General features: G+C 40.1%; 2 protein-coding genes across 3 annotated transcripts; one reads left to right on the top strand and one right to left on the bottom strand.

Annotated features, from left to right (window-relative positions):
* On the top strand, positions 1 to 18,541 carry LOC102238060 (sarcoplasmic/endoplasmic reticulum calcium ATPase 1-like). Of its 2 annotated transcripts, XM_014471754.2 has the most exons (26): positions 1 to 110; positions 220 to 357; positions 949 to 966; positions 1,471 to 1,553; positions 6,603 to 6,707; positions 7,881 to 8,019; positions 9,156 to 9,236; positions 9,324 to 9,409; positions 10,259 to 10,414; positions 10,574 to 10,715; positions 11,579 to 11,745; positions 11,829 to 11,917; positions 11,998 to 12,100; positions 12,208 to 12,339; positions 12,787 to 12,912; positions 13,160 to 13,378; positions 13,469 to 13,580; positions 13,676 to 13,899; positions 13,997 to 14,217; positions 14,410 to 14,612; positions 14,778 to 14,863; positions 14,974 to 15,107; positions 16,098 to 16,215; positions 16,399 to 16,516; positions 16,726 to 16,770; positions 18,231 to 18,541. In XM_014471754.2, exons 2-25 carry the CDS (start codon positions 240 to 242, stop codon positions 16,728 to 16,730), a joined length of 2,985 nt encoding a protein of 994 aa, XP_014327240.1. In that variant the 5' UTR covers positions 1 to 110; positions 220 to 239; the 3' UTR covers positions 16,731 to 16,770; positions 18,231 to 18,541. The 2 variants fall into 2 exon arrangements, with proteins under 2 accessions (XP_014327240.1, XP_023204511.1); XM_023348743.1 differs by lacking the exon at positions 16,726 to 16,770.
* On the bottom strand, positions 18,295 to 27,698 carry LOC102237801 (rab GTPase-binding effector protein 2-like). Its single transcript, XM_005807011.3, has 12 exons — positions 27,461 to 27,698; positions 24,295 to 24,450; positions 24,104 to 24,186; positions 23,655 to 24,032; positions 23,483 to 23,578; positions 23,067 to 23,165; positions 22,350 to 22,463; positions 20,579 to 20,657; positions 20,445 to 20,456; positions 20,135 to 20,289; positions 19,470 to 19,586; positions 18,295 to 19,361 (listed from the first exon to the last, which is right to left on the bottom strand). Exons 1-12 carry the CDS (start codon positions 27,483 to 27,485, stop codon positions 19,257 to 19,259), a joined length of 1,419 nt encoding a protein of 472 aa, XP_005807068.1. The 5' UTR covers positions 27,486 to 27,698; the 3' UTR covers positions 18,295 to 19,256.
* Positions 27,699 to 27,795: the final 97 nt, after the last annotated feature.

The raw sequence follows: 27,795 nt of genomic DNA, 5'->3' as shown, positions 1-27,795 counted from the left end.
CACTTTCTGTCAGTCCAGGGCTCCAGGAGGCGAGGAACAGCCCAGAGAGAGAGAGCAGCACAGGGGGGGGGTCTCCAGTTCATAATCCCAATCCCACACTCAAGAAAGTGGTGGGTGAATCAACTTTTTATTTATTTATTTTTTATTATTATTTTTTTTACCTCAGTTTTCTCCCAGTTGAGTCGGGTTAATGTGAGTGTTTCTGTTTTTCTCCCGAAGCCTCTCCGTTTCTGCCAAGGATGGAGAACGCGCACATCAAAGAGTCGGCCGAAGTTCTGGCCTACTTTGGAGTCACAGAAGAGACGGGCCTGCCGCCTGAGCAGGTGAAGAAGAACCTGGAAAAGTATGGCTTCAACGGTGAGGGAGAGAAAGAAACAGGAGGTTGGGACAAAGAGCCAGTGAAAGATGAGATGTTTTTATTTAATCTTTTATTCTTTCACTGGATTTGTCGTGGTGGATGAGCATCACACAAGCAGAGGTGGAGGGATGAAAAAACAGAGGAGGAAGACGGAGAAGCGTTTAAAGACTGACAAAGACACCAGCTGTGTGTGTGTGTGCGGGCGTGTGTGGGGGTGTGTGTGTGACAAACGCTGGGTGGTTACGTTTATGGAGCAGGCACATTTTGGTGTTATGTTTCTCAGCTCGATTACTGGCTGTAAACTGTTGGGAATGCTATGAAAGGGTGTCAGTCAAGCTTACGCCATTTTCTGATCCATTTCTGCAGTCAGGCAGTGAGATCTGATTCCAAGAAACTCATTCTGAATTCAAAACCAAAATTTGCCACCAAAGAACATTTTAGCTGCATGAATAAAGCAAGTTAATTGTTGAGCTGAGCATCTGTGTAAGCCAAGTAAAATATCCTCTCGTTGCCATTTAATCCCTCTGAATCTATAGAGACAGTAAATGTATGGCTTTCATTCATGTTTTCTGTTCTGTTCTTACCTACAGAGCTGCCAGCAGAGGAGGGTGAGTCCACCTACACACCTGTTACTCTCTCATCTGGATCACATGTTCTGTCCATCAAAGTGCATCCCTCACCGTGAAGCGACCCGAACACACCTGTCCCGCTCACTTCCTGTGATGACAGCTAATGTGGTCATTTGCTTAACACCTATCTCTTGGCTTCTCGCTGCACTTCAGTGTGTCGCAGACGTGGAGCGTCCCCACACAGCTAATAATACGCCATTACCACACATTGTTGCAGGAGATGTCCCCTGCTGGGTGCCTGGATCGCACATTTGCTGCACTTAACATAAACAAGCGCTGATAGACGGTTATGGCTTTTAAACAAGGCTATGTAGCTTTACATGGCCTTCTTAAAATGTATTCCCTCATCGGTTTTGCATGTACAAACACCCTCATTTATATAGTTTAAGCACATGAACACAGTCTGTACATATTAATATGTACTAATATTACATATTAGTCTGTACAGTGCATATTAAAATCAGTGTGTTTTCTGTTTATCAGGAAAGAGTATCTGGGAGTTGGTGGTGGAGCAGTTTGAGGACCTGTTGGTCAGAATCCTCCTTCTGGCTGCATGCATCTCCTTTGTGAGTTCTTACATGTTTTCTTTTTTTTTTTTGCTGACATTCCACGATGCATCTGTATCAGTTTGATAAATTGGACACAGTTTGTTTTCATTTAGGCAGTAGTGTCACTCTTAATATCGGTTAAACCTCAAGTTTTTACAACAGAGGAGGAGATTTATGATGAAGTTTAAAACAGACCTAAGATCTCCAAATGTTTCATGAAAAATCATTGAGTTTCATCCATTTGTTTGCCTTATTTAGTTTAGCTCCATTTTTTGCCAGTAGCATGTTGCTGTATCCCACAGAACAGCCTTACTCTGTGCCAAGCTAACGTTAGCTTTGGATACGTTTACACAACAGGAAAATGCATGACAGTCTAAATGTCCCAATTCTGATCTTTTCACCCACCCAAAAAAATCTGATTTGTGCCACTTCGTTATGTGGAGCTAAATTGGATGTGCATCCAATTGTTTCCAAAGCATTTGCAGTCAGAACGGTCATGTTGCATTTAATCTGACTTTTATGTCATTGATGTGAGACGTGTGTCATAATTCTGCACCAGCAGAATCCAGATGTAAATCAGGATGTAAACAATGTCTGAAAATTATAATTATGAACTTATGACAGACGTATGTGTGAGTTACACAGCTGCAGCAGTCAGTACAGTTGTTTTTTCACTGTGAAAGTTGTTGTAATGGGTGAAAAACCTTAATTTGTTGGATAAACCAAATAGGCAAGCAGTGCCGTGCAAGATGTAGGTGGAATCATGATAGTCTGATTGTTGGGCATGCACTGACTCTAGGGGTTTTTTAGGCTCGTTCATTTAATAAGGGTTTTTTTAAATAAACATAGCACAATTTGTAGGATTTGTTTATAATGTGCATGACCTTATTAAAAATGGAAATATACAGTAACTGGATTGGGGAGCAGCTCACTGAAATCAGGTGTTGAGTTCAGTGAGAAACTTACCAATTTCTTAACCACACTTTCAAGACTATATAGGGTCCGATCAGGACGTCTCTATTTGGCAGCCTTTGGACCAAACAAACAACATGTCCTGAAGGAGCCTTACTAATTTTAGGCTTTCCAAAATTACCTCTGTTTGCTAAGAGAGATGTTGACTTTGAAGGTTTGAAAACATTGTTGCAGTATTTGGTGGAATTTCATGACATGGGTGATGGGTTTTGATCGTCCTTCTTCAGCCTTATCTCAATTGTTTGCTGCAACTTTGGCTCAAACCTCCTGATGGAGCTGTGGTGACTGGGGGAGGTTTGTAAATCACCTTCCTTTTCAGCTGTGCCCACAAATTTCTTTTAAGGACTAAAACATTAGCCTTATTGTCCTTAAACAACATTTTAAATATTTGGACTGTATCCTATTGAAGATCTGTTTTTCCCCAGCTTTAACTTCGTAAGATGTTGCGTACATCTGCATTATGTTCTTCAGTTATGATGTTATCTATTTGCGCCAATCTCTCCTGCAGTAGAATATCCTAACAATGTAATCCTGCACTTCACAGTTGGGAATAAGTTCTCAGTCTTATGTTGTTTCCTCTAAATATGACCACCAATAATCTTTGCAGCCAGACACAAAATTTTACTTTCATCAGAAAACAGGGCATGTTTCCATAAACTAAGGCCCACGTGCATTTGAAAACTATAATCTGGCTTTTCATCTTTTTTTTATTATTTTTTAGGATAAGCGTCTCCATCTCTGAGTAACTTTACAGTCCAAGCAGCTACACTACTAATTTTACTACGGATAGTGAAACATACCAGCTTCAGCCAGGTCCACAATTTTCATCTTGAGTTCTTTGATTTTCCCATGACGTCACTCAAGGAAGCAGTGAATCTGAGGTTTAATCTTTAAACAGATCTCTGTCTATTTACAAATGTTTTATTTAGACTTTGAGCAGCTTACAAAGCCCTCTAATTGTTCAAAAGAACTGCAGTCTTGATATATGAAAACTTTATATGATGAAGAAATAATTGAAAGTTAAGTATCATTGTTCTGGCATTCAGTAAATCCTAAAGCAAGAGCCGTGCGATTACACAAAACAGTGAATAAAAGGAATGTTTTCTACACAGTAAATATCTTATTTCCACTGAAAAGACGCATTATTAATCTTAATAGATTACTCAAACAAATCTTTGCGTCTGAGATGGACCGTAACTTATAAAACATGGTGATGAAAACTAATTATAAAATAGCGGTGCAGTTCTGAGCATTCAGCTCTCACCTGTTATCTCTGTGGTAAAGACAAACACACACTCAGGCTGCCAAATACAGCATGTACATCACCGAGATATTAAATTACTTTTGGATACACTCTCATTTCCACAAGGAATCCCTCTCTCCCTTTCTGCTGCTGCTCTCTCTGCTATGGTTTTATTAAGGACAGCGCGTTGCACACATTGTCTTAATCCTCAGGCTCTGCCCTCCGGCCTCCCTTACAGCTGTCGCTGTGGCCCTAGAAGGCCTGACGGCTGTGTGTGGAACAAAAAAAAAAAAAAGCGAGCGAGCGAGAGAGCAAGATAAAGAGGAAGACAGAAAGTGAGTGACAGTGTGTTCTAGTACATTTGCATGGCACAGGCTTTATTTTAAGAAAGTCTCAAGCCAGGACGAGAAACAGTATCCTTGGACAAAGGTCAAGGATGGTCGGAACGAGGGATGGCTTGCAGCAGCAGGAGAGATGAACAGACAGAGAGGAGGGTGCAGAAGGAGGGGTGGCTGGGGATTGGGTTGCACAATGGCATTGTTTTCTACGATGACAAATGATAGCAATTGATTGAGAGTCATATACAGTTTCTAAAAAAGAGAACACTAAATACTGCAGATACATGCTCATCCTATTCATACACACAGGAATGTTATGTCACTGCAACGTGCTGACAGGCTCTGACGCTCACTCTGGAGATCCATTGTGTGTTTGAAGAGAAGCACTGTGAAGACAGACTGCAGGGAGGGAGCAATAAGGGGCTATTTTCAAATAAGAGAGGTGAGAAAAGATGGGAGAAGAAGGAGGGACAGCAAGTGGAAACGAGGCAAATTGGGATGCAGAGTAAAAAAAACTGAGCGATCCAAAGGTTGGATGGGAAGACTCCATTTTCTTTTTATCATCAAGGTTCGGCCCGTGCTCCGCTGGCCTGCAACTAATCTGTGTCAATGTCAACACGGAGCCTTTCCGAAACAGGCCTGCCTTTGTAAGGTGGGTGTCCCGCTCACAGAGGGACGGCACGTGTTAAGCTATAGATTACAAAATGAGTCACGTGGTACTTATGGCGAGACAGTTCACACATTGGATGACATAAGAGACAACCAAAGGATCATTACTGAGACAAATTACTGCCTCAGTTAACAAAACTACAAGTACCACTTTACGACAAGGTTGCTCTATAAACGCTTTAAAAATCTGTCAGTAATGCAGCCTCAAACAGTTTACAAGCCATTTTAAACAGGTATAGTCCATTAGTTAACAGCAATACATGTCACAGTGGTTTCTTGTCAAATAGTAGGCTTTCTATTAGAGATCAAAAGTGTAGTAACTTTTGACCTGTAATTTTTATAATCATCAGTTTAGATTTACCAAGACTTTCTCTGGAAATTCTTGCATATCTTCCAGATATGCAAACTGATGTGTATCCAAATTATTGTGTGAAAGGATTACTACGCTTTAAAAGATTCGGTGACATTAGACACTCTTTAACACCGATAGTTTGTTTCAACATCAAAAAAAGAAATAAACAACAGAACTCCAAATTGCAGGATTTAGGCTAAATATCAACAGTGTGTAATAATGGTGTAATGAGATCTTGTGTTTTGAGACTCTGCAATATTAAAATTGTATTTCTTATTCAAGTAAGGTTTGACTCCGCAGGCCTCTTATGTATGAATATAAGTATACATAATATATTAGCTATTATTCATAGGCTATATTGTGTCATTGGGTAACCCAGCAGTACTTGCTTATAAAAGGACTTGCCTTCACTTTCAATCATTTTTTGTGTCTGCAAGAAATGGTGAAAAAAATGGAAAACAAGAAACAAACTATTTAAAAGATCTATGAGAAAACTCCAGCCAGCTAACTGTTGCCGCTAGCAACAATAAAGTTAGCATCTGCTTCTGCACTTGTCAGCTGTGCTAAGCTAAAGTCCTACTTCATAGTTTTAAATATATATGTTGTCTTCATAGTTTTAAATATGTCTACACACCATCTGCTTATTTGTGTTTGAAAGTCTAAAATATTATTTGTAAAAACACAAATGGAGTAGATAACACTATTATTAACATCAGAACCACCTTAGGATTAGAAAAGCATAAAAACAAAGGGCCTGCTCAAAACATAACTTGAACATTCAACACTGGATATAGATCAGCTTAAAATAAAAGACTACAGAGTATCAGATAAAATATGACAATTTTGTGAAACTTTAAACTTTAAAACAATAGTGTGAATGGCTAATTATTAGCCGCTAACATTAGCAAGTTTAACTTTGACAGCGGGACTGACTATCAGTTTGAAGCCAAAGTGCTACTTCCTGTTTTTATTTAGTAATCTGTAGTTTAAAATCTAAAGTAGAACTTGTGAAAACAAAAAGGGTTGAACTTTCATAGTAGTTATTGTTTGACTTCTGTATTTTTTCTCCATATTTATAGAAATTTCAAAGCACAGAAAGTCAAAACTCAAGGCTTTACTTTTGTGTTTGAAGTAAAAGTGTGAGATTATGCTCCTGTTTGAGATTTTGACACAGCTTTGTTAATGGTGGCAATGAATGGACATGAGATTTTAATTTAATTTGAACCTTTTTCCCCAGAGTGAGGTAAATTTGGCAATGCATCATTGTATTTTTTCTTAAGATTTCTTAAAATTTAAGATTAATCATTCAGGTTGATTATTTTTCATCTAAAATGTCAAATACTGTATTTTAATTGTTAATATCTAAGCTGTCCCTGAGATTTGTTGCTTTCAGAATAGCAGACTGCTGCTATCGGAATTTAAAATGATATGGAGTCATTTTTTTAAACTTAATAATCTAACATGCACTAACTCTCTGCATCTGCCTGACACAGGTGCTGGCTTGGTTTGAGGAAGGTGAAGAAACAGTCACCGCCTTTGTCGAGCCCTTTGTCATCCTCCTCATCCTCATTGCCAATGCCATCGTAGGGGTGTGGCAGGTCAGTCGGAGAGCACACACACACACACACACACCCACACAGTGAGATAATCACAGTCTGGAGGATGAAGGGCACGTGGCTTCCCCTGCACACTGTGTTTCACACACACCTAAATAGACTCTCAAACTTAGCAACAGTCACGCACAATAAATCACACACATTGTCGACCCGTTCCGGCCTTGTGTCCTTTACGGACATTGCACTCCTCTACCAGAGGATTCAAGGGAAGCCAGAATGAGAGGTGTGACGTCAGCAAGAGGTCAAGAGGTTGAAGGTCAGAACAACAAGGTGATGACCTGCAGCCCCAGCTGCTTGGAAGGCCTAAACAGATGTTGTTGCTTTTTTGTTGATAGTCTTCTCAGTTCAAAGTAACAATATAGGCTTGAAGTGGGCATCTGGTTTAATGGGAGTGCATTACAGCCCTTGTCATTTGGAAACTATGCACAAGGGTTCACACATGGAGGATATGGAGAGGGAAGACAGCTGGCATAAGTTGAGCTTTACACTTTGAGGTGATTGGGGGTAGCCTTGGAAGAAAACCACAGACTGAGCTGAACATCAGCCCAGTCTGGTCGCTGTTAAATCAGGCTGATGCAGTTTTCACTGCTCTTCTCTGCAGTACGCTGGACGTCAAACAAATATAACTTCAGATTTCACTTCAGTTCAGTGTTAAACTTAAATGTATGGCTACAAGGATTTCATGTGACACGACAACACAAGTTAGCTCGTTATTTGGAAGTGAAATATAAATTTTGCATGCTTCTTAATTATTTTTTCAAAAATACATATCTGAAAAGAAGTGTGAAATGCGAAATAATATTCCAGTGCAGCCCACAACTCCAAAAGACGCCTGATCAGTTCATGTAATTTAATCTCAATGTAAATATATTATTCAATGTCTGTGCATCAACCTGAGTACACCATCTGCACAGTGAGATATAGAGGAACAAATTTGACCAGGTTGCACAACTTTTTTAGGTTTTATTTAAAATGAGAAAACTCACCATCACAGTCTTTCCGCTTCCACACGATAATACACTTATGTGTTAAACTCTCAATGAAATGCACATCCCAATAAACTTCATGGAGGACATTCCTCCATTTTCCTATATGACTGGACAAGTGGCTGACAGAGGAAGTCACTGTTGTAATTAATGTGAATTTCTGCTTTAGGAGCGGAATGCGGAGAGCGCCATCGAGGCCCTGAAGGAGTACGAGCCTGAGATGGGAAAAGTTTACAGGGCTGACAGGAAGAGTGTGCAGAGGATCAAGGCCAGGGAGATTGTTCCTGGGGATGTGGTGGAGGTTTCTGGTAAGCCCTACGTTTATTAAAAATGATGCTATATTGTTGTGACTCTGCTAACAGATGTCAACAACAATTTCTAGTGCAGTAGCGACTGTTGTCCAAATGAGCTGCATTTTCTTTGTTTTTTCCGAAAGCTGAGGGGTATTTTTTTATTATTTTGAAGTTCAAACAAGGGTATCTGAGACTCACTCTGTTGCCAGTAGATGCTAGTTTTTCTTCAGAAAAGTTTATAAGAAATGGTCAATCTTATCAAAAGAAAAAAGGCCGGGCGTGCCGTGGTGGCGTAGTGGTTAGCGCGACCCATATTTGGAGGCCTTGAGTCCTCGTCGCGGGTTCGACTCCCGGACCCGACGACATTTGCCGCATGTCTTCCCCCCTCTCCCTCCCTGTTTCCTGTCAGCCTACTGTCATATAAGGGACTATATCACACTAGAGCCCACAAAAGACCCCCTGGAGGGATAGAAAAAAGGCCAATGAGAGAAAAAGGATGTCATTCTTGTGTAGCTTGTTGTGAAAATTTTGGTTGTTCTTGGGGCAAAAATATTCATATGCATGAAAAAATTGGACATTGTTGTTGGACATTTGTACAAAAAACATAATAAATCACCGTGACCCTTCTTGGACTTGCATGATATGAGTTTTTCAGTTCCAGTACAAATCAGGCCATTTGATTTGACCAGTCAGATCAAGGCTCTTAAGCTGCAAACCTCTTAAACATTGCTGCTTAGCTGGTGGTTCCATCTATAAAGAAATGACACCCTCCTTTTAAGGTAAGCACAAAGAAAAAGGGGCGGAGAAGTTCGACTGTGAAAGCACTTGATATTGACCCAGTCCCCTGTCTCTCCCCGTCCACCTGTTCTTTTCCTGTTATGATCTCCCCAAGGTCTCGCTCTCCCTCTGACTCTCACAGTGGTATCGGTTTTCAACAACAACACTATTCATCCAAAGTGCTAAGACCAGTCAATCACCCCTGCCCCCTTCAACCTGCATGCTGCTGTCAGATTGTTGCCGAGCTTTGCACTGTAAATCTCCACAGCAAATCGGGCAAATTAAAAGGAGCCCACCGTTATCTAACCGGTCTACACGTTTTAATGTAAACCAAGTGTTTGCCTTCCTGTCTTTGTCGATTGTGCGGACAATAGTCGGTGACAAAGTACCAGCAGACATCAGGATCATCTCCATCAAGTCCACCACTCTGCGTGTGGACCAGTCCATTCTCACTGGTATGCCTGTCATCAAAAATAGACAACAACAAAAAAAAATACTTCTGATGTCTTCACTGATCACTCTAACTCATCACTGTGCTTCAGGAGAGTCTGTGAGCGTGATAAAGCACACCGAGGCTGTTCCAGACCCCCGAGCTGTGAACCAGGACAAGAAGAACATGCTGTTCTCTGCAAGTCTCTTCTTTACCCTCCCTAGAGATGTACACAGTATCCGCCACATTTTACAACCTCAGCTAGTTTTAAAAATCATTCAAATCAATACCACATTTTAGAAAACCCAGCCATCTTTTGCCAGTATGACAGTATGGTCTCTGATTCTTCCCATTTTGAAGAATGGGCCCAAGTCATGTGTGTCCCTCAAGGAAACAGGAAGTCACGTTGACAAGTTCAAAGTTCACATTGTGATCAACTTTTTAAAGTAAAGCATAATTTTAAAAAATGGCTTTGTTTAATTTATTTTATAGTTAGTTGAGTGCCAATGATTATGGTGTCAACTACTTTATAAAAATAAAAATATTTTTAAAAATTATTTCTTAATATAATATGTTTTACCCTGTTACTTAAATGTACACACGTTTTTTATTGTGGTATTTTGTTACTGCAATAAAACAGAAACTTTTAAGGCTTTTTAATCATCTTCACCTCATGTTTCAACAAATGTAGTGAATTTTGTATTTTTTTAAGATCTGATAATGTAGCTTCATATTTTCTTTTTAATTACACCCCCATGTTACACTCTTACTCTACCTAATAACAATTGAATACAGTGGCAATTGTTTGAAACCATAGTAGTCAAAATTAATACATTTCCAATAGTATATAGACTAATACTGACTCTTGATCACTCCATGTTCACTTATTGTCAATTTTCACTACTATTCCCTAATTGCTATTTATTGAAGATATGTTCCCAAGTAAAAAAAAAACACCTACAAACTTCATGAAAATCTATATGACTTGAAATAATCTGACAATTGCTAAGATAATGCAGCTTCTAAACTTTTCTGCAACTCCTGCAGGGCACCAACATCGCTGCCGGGAAAGCCACTGGCATTGCAGTTGCCACTGGTGTCTCCACTGAGATCGGAAAGATTCGTGACCAGATGGCGGCCACCGAGCAGGAGAAGACGCCTCTGCAACAGAAACTGGATGAGTTTGGAGAGCAGCTCTCCAAGGTGGGTAAGACTGGCGAACATGATCTGATGTATCCTGCACTTGTTGCTGGTCTGGCATACCTGATACTCAGTGGTGAATATAAATTTTCAATATTGTTTCAAAATATAAAGCTTTGACTTAAATCTCATGCCGTATCCTTTGCTTGCCTCTTCCTTCAGGTCATCTCCCTCATTTGTGTGGCCGTGTGGATAATCAACATTGGTCATTTCAATGACCCAGTCCATGGGGGATCTTGGATCCGTGGTGCCATCTACTATTTCAAGATTGCTGTGGCTTTGGCTGTAGCTGCCATTCCTGAAGGTAAACCACAGAGATTAGCTTCAGTTTCACTAAGCCAGACGATTATTTAACAGAGTGTCAAACTGCTGGTTAAATGGTGCCACCATTTTGACTTCTATGAAAGAAAGCTGAGTTTTTTGGTGAGCTACAGGATTTACCTGATCTGCTTTTTTTTAATGCCACCTCAAAGTAGTTCATAGTTTTAATGTGCAATTTGTTCACCCCCTTGAAACGTATGTTCAAAAACCATCCTACAAAGAAAATTAAAAATCAGTGCCTTCAGAAGTCACCCACTTAGTAAGGAGAGGTCTTCTAAAACTGCAAATTACCCAGAATACACCATCCCAGTAGGAAAACATGGTGGTAGCTCCAGTATGCTGTGGTGATGTTTGTGTTCAGCATGGATATGTCATTTGATGGGAAGGTGAATGGAGTTAAATCCAAGTCCTTCCTGGGAGAAAACTTGTTAAAGACTGGGAAAACGTGAAACTCGGGCAGCAGATAGATCACTTTTCAATATAAAACGACCACAAACATACATCCAGTGCTCGATATTGTTGTTAATACATTGGATGGCCTAGTCAAAGTCAAGAAGAATTAGAGACAAGACTACAAAATCATTCACAAACCTAAAGGTTTAGCTACGAAGGTGGTCCTACAATGTATTGACATAGAGGAGGTGAATGAAATGTATATTCAAAAACCATGTTCTACTTTCCTACACCTTCACAATTCTTTCAGATGTTAAAATGCCACCACAGTCATTCATGTGGTTTTAAACTGAACAGAGACTTCTTAACGTCAGTTCTTTGTCTTAATGTCCCCTCTGCCAATAGGCCAGCTTTTAGTTCCTGATATATTCTGTGCCCTTATTCCCATCACAGGACTGCCGGCTGTCATCACCACTTGTCTGGCGTTGGGAACGCGTCGTATGGCCAAGAAGAACGCCATCGTCAGAAGCCTTCCCTCTGTGGAGACCCTGGGCTGCACCTCGGTTATCTGCTCCGACAAGACAGGCACGCTCACAACCAACCAGATGTGTGTCACCAAGGTCGGTTCGTGTCCACCAACAGGGAGTTTTATTTTCGTAATTTTTAAATGTGCAGACCGTATTTTAAACCTTCCTTATTGCAGATGTTCATCATTGATAAAGTTGAAGGTGATAGCGTTACCCTTGGACAGTTTGACATTTCAGGCTCAAAGTACACCCCCGAAGGAGAAGTGTAAGTGAAAGACTAAATGAGATTCACAATCTAGAACCACGGCTGCGTTGGAAAATAATTTGTTCCACTTTTCCCTCTAGGACAAAGAACAATGCACTTGTGAAATGCGGACAGTATGACGGATTGGTCGAGCTGGCAACCATCTGTGCCCTGTGCAATGACTCATCTCTGGACTACAACGAGGTCAGCGGAGCATTCACAACTACGAATTCATTACATCGATGTTTACATGCTGCAAGAAAAAGTGAAAATGCTTTGATTCTGGTTCCTTCCCTCGCTCCACGGTGCAGTCCAAGGGCATTTATGAGAAAGTAGGCGAGGCCACAGAAACCGCCTTGTGCTGTTTGGTGGAGAAGATGAACGTGTTCAACACCGAAGTGCGTGGTCTGTCAAAGGTCGAGAGGGCAAACGCTTGCTGTTCGGTGAGTCCGTAACAGATTTCATTCAGCCTGCACTAAGTTGTAACATTATCAATATTTTCCATTAAGTAAAATTACATTTAGAGAATGCCTAACAAAGAGGTTCTTCATAGCTGCATTTTATGCATATTAAAGCCCTGGATTTTTTCTTTTTTGTTGATATTTTAAATAATGTTTTGCGTTGTTTGCAGTGAGAACCTGCTTTGGTCATCAGTTTCAAACTCTCAATACAGCAGGGATCAGTCAGCAAAAATCCTGCTAAAAGTTAATTAATTTACAATTAAATCCTTCTCAGCACCAAGATGCCAACACACAAAAGCAGCTGCTGAGCTACAGAGGGATCTTTTTCATGGACAGATAGCAGCTTAGCTAATTAAAACTGTCCTGATCTTTAATCTTTTAGAGGTAACCTTCATTTGTATTTCCATTTGTCTGTCCACTTCTAATCAGGTCATCAAGCAGCTGATGAGGAAGGAATTCACCCTGGAGTTCTCCAGAGACAGAAAGTCCATGTCAGTGTACTGCTCACCCGCAAAATCCGCCAAAGCTCCTGTGGGGAACAAGATGTTTGTCAAAGTGAGTGATAGGACCGCTTTGAAACTGTGACACCTAAAACAAGAATTTGGATCCATCAAAATCAAAATATCTCAGTTTAAGTTTGGCGGGAGAAGATTTGTTTTATGCTACACCTGTATTGAAAGACACTTGGATTGAGAACCATGCATTTTAAAGACATGGAAATATATGGAGATTGCTTGCACAAGATTTTTAAGCTTATTGGCGTAACTTAAACCTAAAGACTGTGTCTCTTTGTCATCATCAGGGTGCGCCAGAAGGTGTGATCGATCGTTGTGCTTATGTTCGCGTGGGCACCAACCGCATACCACTGACTGGTCCAGTCAAAGACCATATCATGTCAGTCATCAAGGAGTGGGGAACTGGACGCGATACGCTTCGCTGTTTGGCACTCGCTACCCGCGACACACCTCTGAGAAAGGAAGAGATGAACTTGGAGGACTCCACGCAGTTTGCAGACTACGAGGTGGATCGTCTTAACAAAAAGGAACTACAAAAATATATCCGTCATGGCAGAATGCAGTGGATCATGTTTTTCCCCCCTTCCTTTCTCTAGACTGACTTGACCTTTGTTGGCTGTGTTGGCATGCTTGACCCTCCTCGCAAAGAGGTCATGAGCTCCATTGAGCTGTGCAGGGCTGCTGGCATCCGTGTCATCATGATCACTGGTCAGTCTGAGCAACAGACCGATCTATTTGAGAAAAGACTTGAGCAAAGATTGGTAAGAGATGATGACACTCTCATTACTGCTCTTCTCTTTCAGGTGACAATAAGGGTACGGCCGTGGCAATCTGCAGACGCATTGGCATCTTCTCTGAGGAAGAGGATGTCACTGGTAAGGCCTTCACAGGCCGTGAGTTTGATGACCTCAGTCCGTACGATCAGAAGAAAGCAGTCCGAAAGGCTTGTTGCTTTGCCAGAGTGGAACCATCCCACAAGTCCAAGATTGTTGAGTTCCTGCAGGGCTTTGATGAGATTACAGCCATGGTGAGGAGAAATATGCTTCCCTTCTGATGAAGCAGATGTGATTTCATTAAATAAATCTGGCGAAACTAACTCTTCCCCCTTCCTTCTCTTCACCAAGACCGGTGACGGAGTGAACGATGCTCCCGCCTTGAAGAAGGCGGAGATTGGCATCGCCATGGGCTCTGGCACTGCCGTTGCCAAGTCTGCCTCTGAGATGGTCCTGGCTGACGACAACTTCTCTTCTATTGTGTCTGCTGTTGAGGAGGGCAGAGCCATTTACAACAACATGAAGCAGTTTATCCGCTACCTCATCTCCTCCAATGTTGGCGAGGTCGTCTGGTGAGCATGTAGTTTTTTTAAATTTTATTTTGAATAACATTAACTGATGAGGAATCGAATGTGACACTCATTTGGAGCTCAATATGCAAAAATGCAATGTTCTCAACTTACGTAAAACAGATGACTTGTGAAAGTCTGTTTTATAATATTGAGAAAATAACTAAGACAGCCGTTTAATTCTCCTTTTCTCAGTATCTTCCTGACTGCTGCCTTGGGTCTGCCAGAGGCGTTGATCCCTGTCCAGCTTCTTTGGGTCAACCTAGTGACTGATGGTCTACCAGCCACTGCTCTGGGCTTCAATCCCCCTGACTTGGACATCATGGGCAAAGCTCCCCGCTCTCCCAAAGAGCCTCTTATCTCAGGCTGGCTCTTCTTCAGATATCTGGCCATTGGAGGTAGATTATTGAACAAAGATTGGCTTACACCCACTAAAATCAATTAATATGCTCAGTTAAACTAGTAAATAGATCCTATCCAGACTCTCTTTCATTTAAAAATGGTTTATATTATATTATAATGGCTTTATTTACTAATCTCAGTTTTGATGCCTGTTCTCCCAGGTTATGTTGGTGCAGCAACAGTGGCCGCAGCAGCTTGGTGGTTCCTATACTGTGATGAAGGTCCAATGGTCACCTTCTACCAACTGGTAATAAAAAATCATTATACTAAACGAGTTCTTAAAGTGCAAGCAGAGAACTTCATTGTGAGAACATTCGAACTTTGAAAGACTAATACTTATCTTAATCTTCCCTACAGTCGCACTTCATGCAGTGCAGTGAGGAAAACGAGGACTTCGAAGGCATCCACTGTGAAGTGTTCGAGGCTGCGCCGCCAATGACGATGGCTTTGTCTGTGCTGGTCACCATCGAGATGTGCAACGCTCTGAACAGGTGGGTCCCTTTGGCGCACAATGACTTCTACAAGCTCAGCAAAAAAAAACATGCAAATCAGGTTGCACAAACTAGCAACAGCTTGCTATCAACAAATCAAACAGGAACATGTTCTTTAGAAATTAACACAAAATGTCTCTTTCAGTGATTACTGCTGTTTTCAGAGTTATTCAAGCCCTTCATGACAAAACATCATCTGATCAACTGCAAATGTGATTTAAAGCCAGGCACTATTTCTAATTAGCCTTAGCCCTTAATCTCTTCAGTATTTAGTCTAGTGCCGTACTGTGGACTTTAAAATCTAAGTTTCTGCTGCCATCAACTCTTGCTGCTGGTCTTCTGCAGTCAGTCAAGAGTTTTCACCGCCTACCAGACATGACTTCACCAGTCAATGGAAGATTTCCATCAGCAGTCTGTTTTATAAGTGTTTCATCTCAAGCACACCTGATGCAAATCAAGCACCTAAATAGTTGCAACAGCTGGGCTACTGTCAACTTGTAAATATATACTCTCACAAAGAATTACAGAAAGGGAGGGAAATTATTTTGAGTTTGCTGTTGTCATCGGATTTTAGCTTTTTTCCATTTCAGCTGTTTTTGTGTAAATGGTTTAGTCATTCTTTTTCTTTTTGACAATAAACTCAATTTGCAGCAGTGGTCGCACAATTGAATTGTGACTTTATCAATAATTTAGAGTATTCAGATAAAGCTGTCGTTTTCTGTCTACTTCAAATTCGTTTTCGATGTAGACAAAAAAGGATTTTATCACTTGGGATTGAATGTCTAAGCTGATTAAAGATTTAACCTTAAAGTTTTTTTGATTTCTCTCTGGAGTTTTAAAGGAAGAGCTCACAATTCAATTTTGATAGTAATTTCGGCATTTTTGAAGAATTCTTAAAATCATGTACATTTATTTTTTGACAACATTGTTCATTTGTGTTGGTCTAATGCATTGAGGTTTGTTCATTTGCCTCTTCCTAAAACCATCCAGCTTGTCAGAGAACCAGTCTCTGGTGCGGATGCCTCCCTGGAGCAACCTCTGGCTGATGGGCGCCATGAGCCTCTCCATGTCCCTCCACTTCATGATCATCTATGTCGACCCCCTGCCTGTAAGTCGAGTCCTCAGCTATATGAGCCCTCAGTAATAGCCTTCCTAATAGTAGGAAGGCTATTCTTTTTTGTGCTCTGCCGCAGCAAACTGAGAAATAGAGAAACGTCACCATCCGTCATCGTTTCGGTGTAGAATTTGTGGGTCGACCGCTGAAGTTTTTGTTCATGCTGCTGATCCACAGATGATCTTCAAGCTCACTCATCTGAATGTGGAGCAGTGGCTGATGGTGCTGAAGCTTTCCTTCCCGGTCATCCTTCTTGACGAGCTCTTGAAGTTTGTGGCTCGAACGTATCTGGAAGGTGAGCTTGTTCAGCCACTGTTGTTATAGTTTTATTTTATTCAATGTCTTATCAGGGTGCAGCGTTACCTGTTAACATCTCCCCTTTATTTATTCCAGTTTTAATGTCCAGCCACCTTCTTTCCTCTAATCTGTTCTCTCTGATGAATCTAATTTTCCTCTTCCCTTCCTGGACGCTCCACTTCCTCATTTCTTTTTCTGACAATGCAGTCTAAACCCCGTCTCCCCTCCTCCATCCCCCTGTAACAAAAAAAGGTATTCTCCTCCTGACTCAAAGCTGAGCGTTTTCTTTGCACCGTGCAACGATCTGTCTGTATCCTGAGTGTCGATTGGATCTCTTGTAAAGGTTTTAAAAGTCTACTAATCTTTCTAGATATCTGGTGTGTAGAGAACAACACTAGTAACAAACGCCAAACACTTTCTTCTTAATAAAAATACCACTGACATGCACATGAAGCAGGTCATGCATTTTTGAGCTATTTTACAGTAACTAACACTAATCCTGCTGGTTGTTGCTGCTTCAAGGTGAGTTTTGTCAGAACATTTCTGGAGTATGCTGGTTCTTTCATTTCCCAAAGCTTTGTTTGCTGTGTTTTAATTTTTGCAAGCACTAACGCTGAATCTTTACTTTTATATGGACTTTGCACTTTTGTAAATCAGAGTTTAGGCTCCTGATATTAAGGCAAGAGGTTTCTTTTTCAAAAGGCAGACTCACTTGAAGAGCGTGATAATGTGCCAAAATCTGGGAACACGAACTTCTTTCTTTAAGAGGCATTTTGGTAACGTATAAAAGAGCTACTTGAATGAGATTCAGGGAGGCAGGAAGATGATTATCAAGATTTGATCAACAGTAAGAGATTTTCAGGGATTGTGCTTTAAATATGTGGAAAATCTCCAGGGAGGAAGGGATGGGTGAATGGATGGATGAACAAATGGATAGAGAAATGGACAGTTGGACAGAAGTGATCACATGTTCGGCTCTTAGTTTATTATCATCTGTGGCCTCATATTTCAGGTTGACTTTGCAAATATAAACGTTTTGAGTGCTAATAAATCCTTCCACATTCATTGTTTTTATGAGAGGCTTTATAGTTGCCTAATTTTATGTATTTGTTCTGTTCGGAAAGCAGACATTTGAATTTTTTAGGTAGTATTTTAACCAAACTTTAAATTTTTATTTAGCACAAACACATCTACCAAACAAAACCACAATAGAGACAGAAGCAAACTCAGTAACCAAATGACCGCAGGTTAAATTTTTGATAGTATTCTCTCGGAAGAAGATAGGCCTCCATGCTGAATATAAAGAGATGCATGGATTATGGACAAATGTTTATCTAGCTTTTAGATCATGTAAATACAAATATATACCCATTCTTTATTTTCTTCTCCACATTTATCCAGACCTGGAAAATAAAATTGACTTCCAAACGTCCCCAAACTGCACAGGAACCCCTGGGTGTTTGTTGGACCATTTCTTGGCTCTAAGGAAACACTTAGCAACAAACTGTGTGTGTCCGTACAAAGACACACACCTCCTCACATCAGCAACACGTTGTCTATTTGGTGCAGTGCATCTCGTTTATGGAGCAACGCTAAATACTAGTCTCATATTGTGTCCCATTTTTCTAAAGTTAGAGCAGTATTCAGTCAAACCCCATAAGGAAAGCCTTTGCACTTTTAATAAATAGATTTTCTTTGCTTTGGTCGTACAGGAAAAGTTTAAAAGAAAGCGTGGAAGAGTGAGAATCTGAAGCAGAGGGAGTGCGGCAACACAGAGGACGGAGAGATAAAAACAGCACAATGCTGCAAATGAATGAAAACTCGCCGAGTCACTTGATCTAAACATCAAGTGGTGTGAAATCAACAGGAGACACAAAAGGCATCTGACAATACATCAAAAAGCTGCAAAAGTATTGTGTTTTTTTCTTTCTGTGTATGTTCCAAAAATAATATATAGTTACGGTATTTTAAAGCTATTCTGTTTATTTTATTCTTAAAGAATAAAGATGTGTACTGAGGATAATGGGATTTGTAACTCTTAATCTGTCTGCATGTACAGTCAAACTGCAAAAAGCTCTGAGCCGCAGAACTTTATCATACCTGTTTGATTGTGACCTTAATGCTTGAGAGACATAATGTGACAACTTGTTTTTCATCTTCAGTGTGTAATAAAACAAACAAAAAACATGCTACACATTTATATGCCTCTACTAATACAACGCTTTCATTTTCTAATCTCAGTTGTATATTGAAATTTAAAAGGTATGGGTTCTACGTCTACTCGCCCAATAAATGACAACAAATAGATGATTAATTACATATAAAAACAAAATACATTAAAAATCCTCTATTTTGCATTGCTTTATCCATCCTTATTGCACTGAGCTGCATAGAGGACCTTCTTCACTGGGAAATATTGCTTAAATATGCAGAATCACTGCAGAGTCAAGTGTTGCGCAGATGAGTGTCAGTTTCATGAACAAATTACGTTCAGGTTAGCATTAGTGCTGTACAGGAATGAAGGAATGTGTTACCAGAAGTAAATATAAAAATGGTTCTCGATCAACCGTTTCTTTAAGCTTAGTGGAAGCAGACAATACCGTCTGTGAGAGGTTCCAGTGTCTTAATGCGAAAAAGGAAATCAGTGTTGCATTATCTGGCCTGTCAGTTCGGCATGTGGACTCTCGGTCCGGGAGATATGTTTACTTTGGTTTCCTAATCTTATTCTCCGCTAACGCTCACGAGGCGTCAGCCGGCTGAGACTCCGCTTCACGGACGCTCTCCCCCAGAATCTCCTTGACCTGTTCCAGACTCTCCGCCTGCCGGATCAACTCCAGCTTCACCTGGAGAGCGGAGAGAGACAGAGATGGAGGATGAGGTATCAGCCAGGGACGTGCCAGGGCGGTTCCGATAGCTTACGCCTCATCGCTGGGCGTCGTTTCGTAACGCACCTGAAGCGACTGGGAGAGCTCGACGAAGTCTCTCTGCACGGTCTGGCTGGTGTCCACCTGAGAGCGAAGACTGATCACTTGGCTTCGGAGCTCCAGACACTGTTGGTGAAGAACGGCCTGAGAGCCAAAAAAAAATAGAGAAACAGAACTTTACAAAAAACTCAACTTTCCAGGCGGACAACGACCTTAAACATACAGCCTGAGCTGTACTAATGGAAGATTTTAGATCAGGTGTCTCAAACTCCAGAGCTGGGATCCCGATTCCAATAACTAGGTCATTAGCTGGGCTCTCTAGAACTTGATTTCCTGCTGAGAAGGTAATTCAGACACTTAGATTAAGTGAGTCACCTAAAAGTTGCAGGACCTCTGCCCTCAGGGACAAAGTTTGAGACCCCACAAATCAAAGCACATGCATCCATCAGAATGGCCTATTTAAAGTCCCTACAGCCTAACATCGTCAGCTCCTCTACAGACAGCCCTGTAGATTTCACTCTTCTGACTAAATAGATTAGATTAAATAAACTTTATTGTCACTTAGGAGCAATTGCAGATAAATACATTGAAAAAAATTACAAATATAGTACACCACAACATCCAGCACACAGTACTATCTCAAATAGCTGAAACTGCATCAAAATAAGAGTTTGTGATCAAGTTTTATTTACTTTATCATGAGTGAGGGTTTTGTTCGAGCTCTGCAAATGAGTGAGCGCCACCCGCAGGGCGTCCAGTTCACTGCGGCAGGAAAGCAGCTCAGCCTGCTGCTGGTCCTTCTGAGCCTGGATCTTCTCCGTCTCCGTCCTCAGAGTGGACAGCTGCACTGCGGAGGCAATCACAAGCGCAGCTCCGTAACTTTACAGCTATGAGACTTATTACTGCACAGATAGTTAACCAAAAGCGTTTAAAATGAAACATTATCCTACAGGGAATGTTCATTTGTGACCAGGGTGATAATAAAGCATGATGTTCACTCACCCTCTAAAACATCTGATGACAGTCGTTGTAAACAGCAGCGGCCACGAGGCACGAAGGGAGTGGAAGAAATTATTTCAGCATTGTGAAAGTTAGCAGGATAATCACAGATTAAGAAAAAAAAACTGTCCACAGACCGTTCTCCTCAGTCCGACTGTCCAGCTGCTCCCTCAGATTGACAATCTCAATGCGAAGCCGCTCCTCACAGTGCGCCCCCTACACGGTATACGGTAAACAATGAATTCACACAAGGTGTTGCATAGAAATACAAATAAAGTGCTAGCCTTAACGGGGGTGTCTGTCTAATCTTCCAGTTCTTAATAAGCTTCCCTAATGCTGTGAATGCATTTTGTTGCACTGCATTTTACCTAAAAGTTTCAAAGGAGGGTGAATAAAAACGGAAAATCCATTTTACAGATTTTTGAAAGCCACGTATTTTTTTCCTTCTACTTTCCACTGATACTTCCACTGATATGTTAACCAATTACCGTATTTTTCGAACTATAAGTAGCTACTTTTTTCCCATGCTTTGAGCCATGCAGCTTATAGCCCGGTGCGGCTTTTCTGTGGATTTTTCTTCAACCGCCAGGGGGCTCTTTAGCAGGAAGTGAATCATTGGAAATCAAAATTAGAAATCAAAGAAGAAAGCGTTAATTTTCATTTCGAACAAGCACATGGTAGCAGCAGGCACGACGTAGAAATGTTTTCAAACTCATATGATGCAGCTTTTAAGTTGAGGGCTATCGATCTGGCAGTACAGGAGGGAAATAGAGCCGCTGTACGTAAACTCGGCGTGAACGAAACCATGGTTCGGCGTTGGAGACGGAGGGCTGCGTCCTTAATAAATCCAGGAGATTTATTGCAGCCCTCTTCTGCGTCCTTATGGAAAACCGAGAGCGGCAGAGATACCAGCGGCTTGTAGCCCGGTGCGGCTTATATATGTACGGTTCCAGTTTTTTTCAAAGAATTTGTAGGTGCAGCTTATAGTATGGTGTCCTCTATAGTCCGGAAAATACGGTAAGTAAGAACACCAATTTAATATACCGATTTAATATGTACAAATAATGTAATTGTAGGAGCCATATATACATTTTTGGAGCTTAATACAAAATGTTATTTGTGTTTATGTGTATTTCCTCTGTTATTTGAAAAAGATAAGCGTCTTAATTGTATTGTGTTTGAGTTTATGACATGGTGCCTTTTGATTGGTTAGTGACTAATTAGTGTATCCAAGACGAAAGTACTAGCTCTTTGTAGAAGTCTGGCACCTGGAGAGTAACACAGTCTTTTGACCGTCACTTTCTATTTGTTTTGAATCTGTTTGTTATTTTTATGTTCTTTTAAGTTCAGTAAAGACTGAAAGATGACCGTCGGATTCAAGACCTCTTTTTTCTAGAAGAAACGTGTCGCGTATGAAAGAGCTTTAAGGGGCTAGACTAGTGAGAGCTTGCTGCACTTACAGTAATAAAATATGAAAAAGTTTAAAGGGTATTAACAGTTTTACAGTACAGCAGTCAGCTGCTATAGAGCTGTTGAAGCTCTTCTTGGAAGTCAAAGTTTAAATAATGTCACCCAAACTGTAAAATGAAAAATGTCATCAAAATGTAATCTAAATGTAGAAATCTGATTTATAGATTCAATTTGATTAAAACAAATCTTTGGACGTGTGACATCACCATGTTAGGTTTTTAATTAACTGCAATCTTCTTTTAAAGCAGAAAAAACATTTTTCTGTTACTAAGATTCTCTAAGGTAAAGCTTTAGCGTTTCACAGCTTTAATTTTATATACTGAAACATCCACAAGTGTTGTTATAAAATATGTTTGAATTGATTTTTTAAATAAAGACAATTGGACAGCTCTTCTGAGCGAGGTGTTCTGTAAATGTGCTTAAAAATGGTGGATTTACATGCTGTGCGCTCGAGAGGGACGACAGGGGATCTAGTAAGCTCTCGTCAACCTCTTCTCCCCTGAGCCTGGACAATTCACAGCACATTTTCCGCTGAGACAGGGACAGCTCTGCCTGCACGGGAAAAAAGAGTGAGGTTGGTTTCAGACATTGAGAAGCTCATTTTATTTTAATTCTGCATTCCCTAAAAAATTTTTTTTTAAAAAATTAAGAAAGAAAAGATGCCTTTATCTCCAAGGAGAAAATAATTCTCATGAGTGAGGCTTCCAATTCTAACTAAAGGGCTATTTCACAGATTTTTCATTGACCTAGTTGCATTTGATCACCTCTATGACAATTTAAATTGCTTAAAACCCAAAATGTCAAGACCCAAGTTAAAAAAAAAACAATTTGAGGTTTATGAAACCCTTATTTTATTTTCAAAAAATGCTTTTTTTAATAGTTTATTTTAAAATATATGTCATGCTAAACATATTATTTATATAGTTCCTGATGCATGCTTCCGATATGTCACATAATATGAAAGTTACACACATGCAGAATCTGATTTGTAAGACGAACAGGTGTGTTTAGGCTCTGTCTGGTCCAGTAAGTGGAGGAGGATGCAGACAGATATTATTATATGATGATAATAAATACATAAATATATAATAATCAATAGTAATTTTGCAACACTTTAATTAGACAAATTTTTCAGATCAGTGTTTTTATACTCACCAGCCGGCTCTGCACAGCATTCTGTGATTGGCTGAAAGATTTCTGTAAATCTTGTAGAAGCGTCTCTGAGGCCTGGACCTGAGACTGGAGCAGTGAGACCTGAACACCAACAAACAACTTTTATTCAAATCTGCACATTTCTGGTAGATGAAGCTGATTAACTCTGGAGACGCACTAATCAGGACACATCCAATTGTCACTGTTTTCTTTGCTAAATTCAACAACATGTTAAAGAAAAGCACAAATGTGCTGTGCTGTTCTTAATTGGAGCCACACTTTAAAATCACACAAAAAATTAAGCAATTTTTACTTTATTACATATCATCTCTTGATTACAAATAAATCAGAATGCAAAAATAATACCCTTTAACAAAAAATATGATCACACATCAACCAATCAGGGCAGTGTGTCCCACCTGTTTGTGGGTTTGGTGGGTGTGTGTATCCAGCTCTCTCTCCAGCTCCTCCTTCTCCGCCTGCAGCCGGCTCACTTCCCCTCGCAGCTCTGACAGCTGCCAAGCACAGCACAGGTTTACTAAACCCTCTGACCTGCCACCGCCTGAAAGCCGAATGCTGCCGTCTTCGGACCTGCGCGTTCATGGCGTCCCAGTCGCTGTGCGTTACGAGGCGGTGTCCGGCTGGCGGCAGGTAGATGGCTTCGGGAACCAGCGTTCCTGTGGAAACCAGCGAATCTGTGTCGTCCTGAGCGAGGAGCTTTCTGGGCAGAGACGGCGTGTCCAAGGAGAACGAGGACAGCGATGCCGAGTCGCAGTTCTGCAATGAGAAATAACCCTCGGCCGAGAGTGCCGAGCTTTCTCCTTCTGCCGCTGCCTCCGACTCTGCTGGTTGACTTCTCGTTTGGTCCGCAGGCGAAGCTGCTTCATCCTCTTTCGAGCTATTGACACCCGATGTTGGAGAGTCATTAGTGGAGAAGTCGGCGTCGCCCCGGCCCTTCCTGCTGCTGGTCTAATAGACAGAAAACAATCGATGAGATCCGGACTAAAACACTTAAAATATTAAAAGAGAAGCAAACTGACTGCGTTGTGTCCACTGGTTCTCCTCCAGTCCACAGGCTGGGACTGCAGCACTGCTATCCTGGCTTCATACTGAGCTGCAGTCTCTGAAAACAAGGTGTTCAGGATTAATTAGCCCTAATGAACATTTAGTTTCTGCTGCTGTGCACTTATAGAGCAGTATAACAACATAGTGCTAACACACAGTTCCTGACCTCTGAGCGCCTCCTGCAGAGACTGTATCTCTTCATCACATTGTTTCTGCAGCTCGGCCAGTTCCTCCTGTTTGCTCAGCTCACAGATGGTTGCCACGCCCTGCCAGTGCTCGGCCTGGGCCCGGTACTCGGCTAGCTGGGCCTGCAGGCTCGCCACTGAAAACCACACACAGCGTTATCATTTATTACACTTCCCACAGGAAATCTGATAAGCAGCAATATAAATATGTTGACACTCCTGGAAGAAATCAGGAAACGTATGACTCTGTTACTTTGGTCGCATCATTTCACATAGAAAATGTTACTCTATTATTTTAATGTGTTTGTTCTCTGTCATTTCGACAGCTTATAGTTCGCACTCCTGACCACTTGGAGGAGATGGGCAGACATTTTCAACTTTACGCACAGAGTAAATGGCGGAGGTAACTAAATCTGTTTAAAAGAAAATACTGACAGCTGACAGTGTGCAGATGAACCACTGGTGCTTGTGGGACCAGGAAACCCCTGTTCAGAGAATTGACTTCTAATCACCTCAATAGGTCAAATGTTCCCCAATTTCAAAACTTTGAAGTGACGATTATAATTCCAGTCAGACAGCAGAGAGCAGATTTATCTGCTTGATGATCCTAATAATAATCCTTGCTTTATTTTTGAGCAAATAAAAACAACATTTCACAGTAAAATATTTCCTGTGTTTTTATTTATTTATTTTTTTTATTTATACTCGGATCCAATTTGGCAATTTTGAAAAAAAAAAAGACACACTCTTATTAGTCTGAAAGCAGACAAAAAAAAACATTTTCAAATGCTAACGTTATGTTTTAAATGCTGAATAGTTTAATTTATACTAAGATCTAAATATAAAGTTAATACGAACCAGGATGCTATTAAATGATAATGTGCTACAAACCCCAAATTTCAGCTATCACACATGATTGAAGAGAAAACTTTACACCTAGCTCATTAAAACCAATATTTTCTTTAGTGGAAATAAAGTCTCAGCAGAACTGAGACAAATCTCCTCATGCTGGCAAACTTTTTCAATGTGTTTTGATTTTCTCTTTAATTTACACCTGCTTAATAAATTCAAAATCTTTTGATTTTATTATACACAAACTGGTATTTCAATAAGAAATTAAGAAGTCAAACTTATTTTGAGCTCTTACAAATCAAAATATTGAAGCTAATTTGATGACAAGTGCACCACTATCATTGCAGCATGCATATTTCTTTCTAAATTAAGGTAGTTTATGTCAAAGCTCGATTATGTAAGATTTATTAAATAAACATCACAGATAAAATTTCTTTTAGAGTAAAATTTTACTTTTTAGTGAGCGTAAGATCACTGTTTAAGAGAAACTACATAAACTATAAGGACTGTACTCCCCTATCCTCTCATACAACAATAACACATGGACCATCCTCACACACACACACACATCACGGACTGTTTTCTTCACACACACATACAACCTGTAAATTTTATCTGCCATTATTTATCTATAATTCATTCCCTAACATTCTTGTATATTCTGTATAATCTGTGCATATAGCTCCCATATATATGTATTTATACACAATATCTATATCTCTTGCTATAACCCCTTATAGTCCATACATACATAGTCTTGTACATCTGTAAATAAATATTTGTATCTCGTAGAGCACTTCTAGATAGATGCAATCTACATCTCGTTGCTTGTACTTGTGACAGTGCAATGACAATAAAGTTGAATTCTATTCTAATTCTATTCTAAACTGCACTTGGTGAAATGTCTCCATAATTTGACCTGCAGATGAAGCTTTGTGTCTTTCGGAAAGCCTAAAACAGGATTAGAAATCTAAACAATAGAAGACAAAAAGTGCAAGCAGGTTTAACTTCAATATTTACCCAGCTATTTTCTATAAACATTACAACTCACTCAGGACATGAAGACAGTAGACCAAATACTGACTGCAGCCACAGTTCACTCCTTGTTATACTGTTGAATGGGCCTCAAATCCTCTCAAAGCTGCGCTTATCCCTCTTACTTGTGTTACTTTTATCACACTTTTTCCTTCCACAAAATTTTCTATCACAATGCTTGATTACAGTATTCTGCCAACAACCCGTTTCTTTAGCAATGGCCTTTTGTGCCTTCCACTCCATGTGAAAGACTGCTTGGCGGACAGCTGTCAAGGAAACTCTCTCTATGAGTATAGGCCATACCATAACTATTTTCTAAAAAAAACAACCAAATGTCAACTTTTAATTAGTTATAACCCAAAATGATAAAACTTAGAATAACACTTGAAATACATGAGATGTTCTTGTATAGGCAATATCTTTTTGAACTGAACAGAAATTATATTGGATAATATTCTCATTCCTGAGATGCACCTGTACATGTCACATCAAACATGACAACACATTTTAATTCTATTTTTCATTTACACTTAGAAACAAGTACTTTTATATATTTGTGACAACAGATCTCAGGTGGACAGCTTCGCAAAAAGGAGAAAATATATAATCACTGTTTATCTTTTAACAAAACTACTAAAATACAAACTGCAAAAGACTTTTGTATTAAGAATTATTAAGACACCTAAACAGCATTTGAGGAATTTTTACTTCATGACATGCAACAGGTAATCTTGACTTGACTTTCAAAATAGCACAGCTTGTAAAAGAAGATGTGAAAATAACCAAACTTTACACAGAAAGGTTTTACATTTCTAAAACTTCATTTAATGCATTAGTGACCATTCAAAAACATGCAATTATAGGCAGTTTCGCTTCCACTTCTCATCATTTACTTTCGGAATCGCTTCTCTTTTTTTGTCAAGTGTGGGTAACTGGTTTAAAAACTAATATTTAATGTTACTTTGCATCATTACTAACCATTACAGTTAGTAACAAAGCAAGTATTTTATAAAATTGTCTTCCAAAGTATCAATTTTGTTAGCTGGATGTGTTAGCTGCTGCCTAGCCGCCGCAGTTAATTTCAATGGTCAATCATGCTAACAGGCCGTTTATCTGTTAACGTAAGCAAGCTAAAGCTTTAACCCGACACTAATAACAAGATAACATTAAAAAAAAATTAAACTCAAGCTTCAAATCCAATTGCACCGTCTCGCAGCTGTTTGTAGAGCAGATTAGAGTTAAACCTGTTGCTTTTAGTACCTGTGTCTTTCTTCTCCGAGCTCATCTTCCCATCAGACAGCTCAATAACAGGCGGGACATGGGCGAGAAAAATGAAGAAAAAACAAAGAAAAACACGAGTATTAACAGTTCATAAAGTCCGCTTCAGTCATTTTGTAGGAGGGCGAGGGTTTGGTGTTGAAAGCATTGGTTCAGGAAACAACTTTCCCCGGTGTGAGCCTGCGGAAAACACGTCAACATCCTTCCTGTTCACAAAGTCCTGACCCTGGATGCCATTAAAGCAAACACTCAGAAACAAGCCAGGAAAAGTGTTTATTTCACTCTGAGATCTTAAATATGCAAGAGTTTTATTGCGG

This window comes from Xiphophorus maculatus, chromosome 16 (genome assembly GCF_002775205.1).
Source record: "Xiphophorus maculatus strain JP 163 A chromosome 16, X_maculatus-5.0-male, whole genome shotgun sequence".
Lineage (NCBI taxonomy): Eukaryota > Metazoa > Chordata > Actinopteri > Cyprinodontiformes > Poeciliidae > Xiphophorus > Xiphophorus maculatus.
The sequence above is the reverse complement of the archived record's forward strand: the minus strand, read 5'-3'. Positions and strand labels throughout refer to the sequence as shown.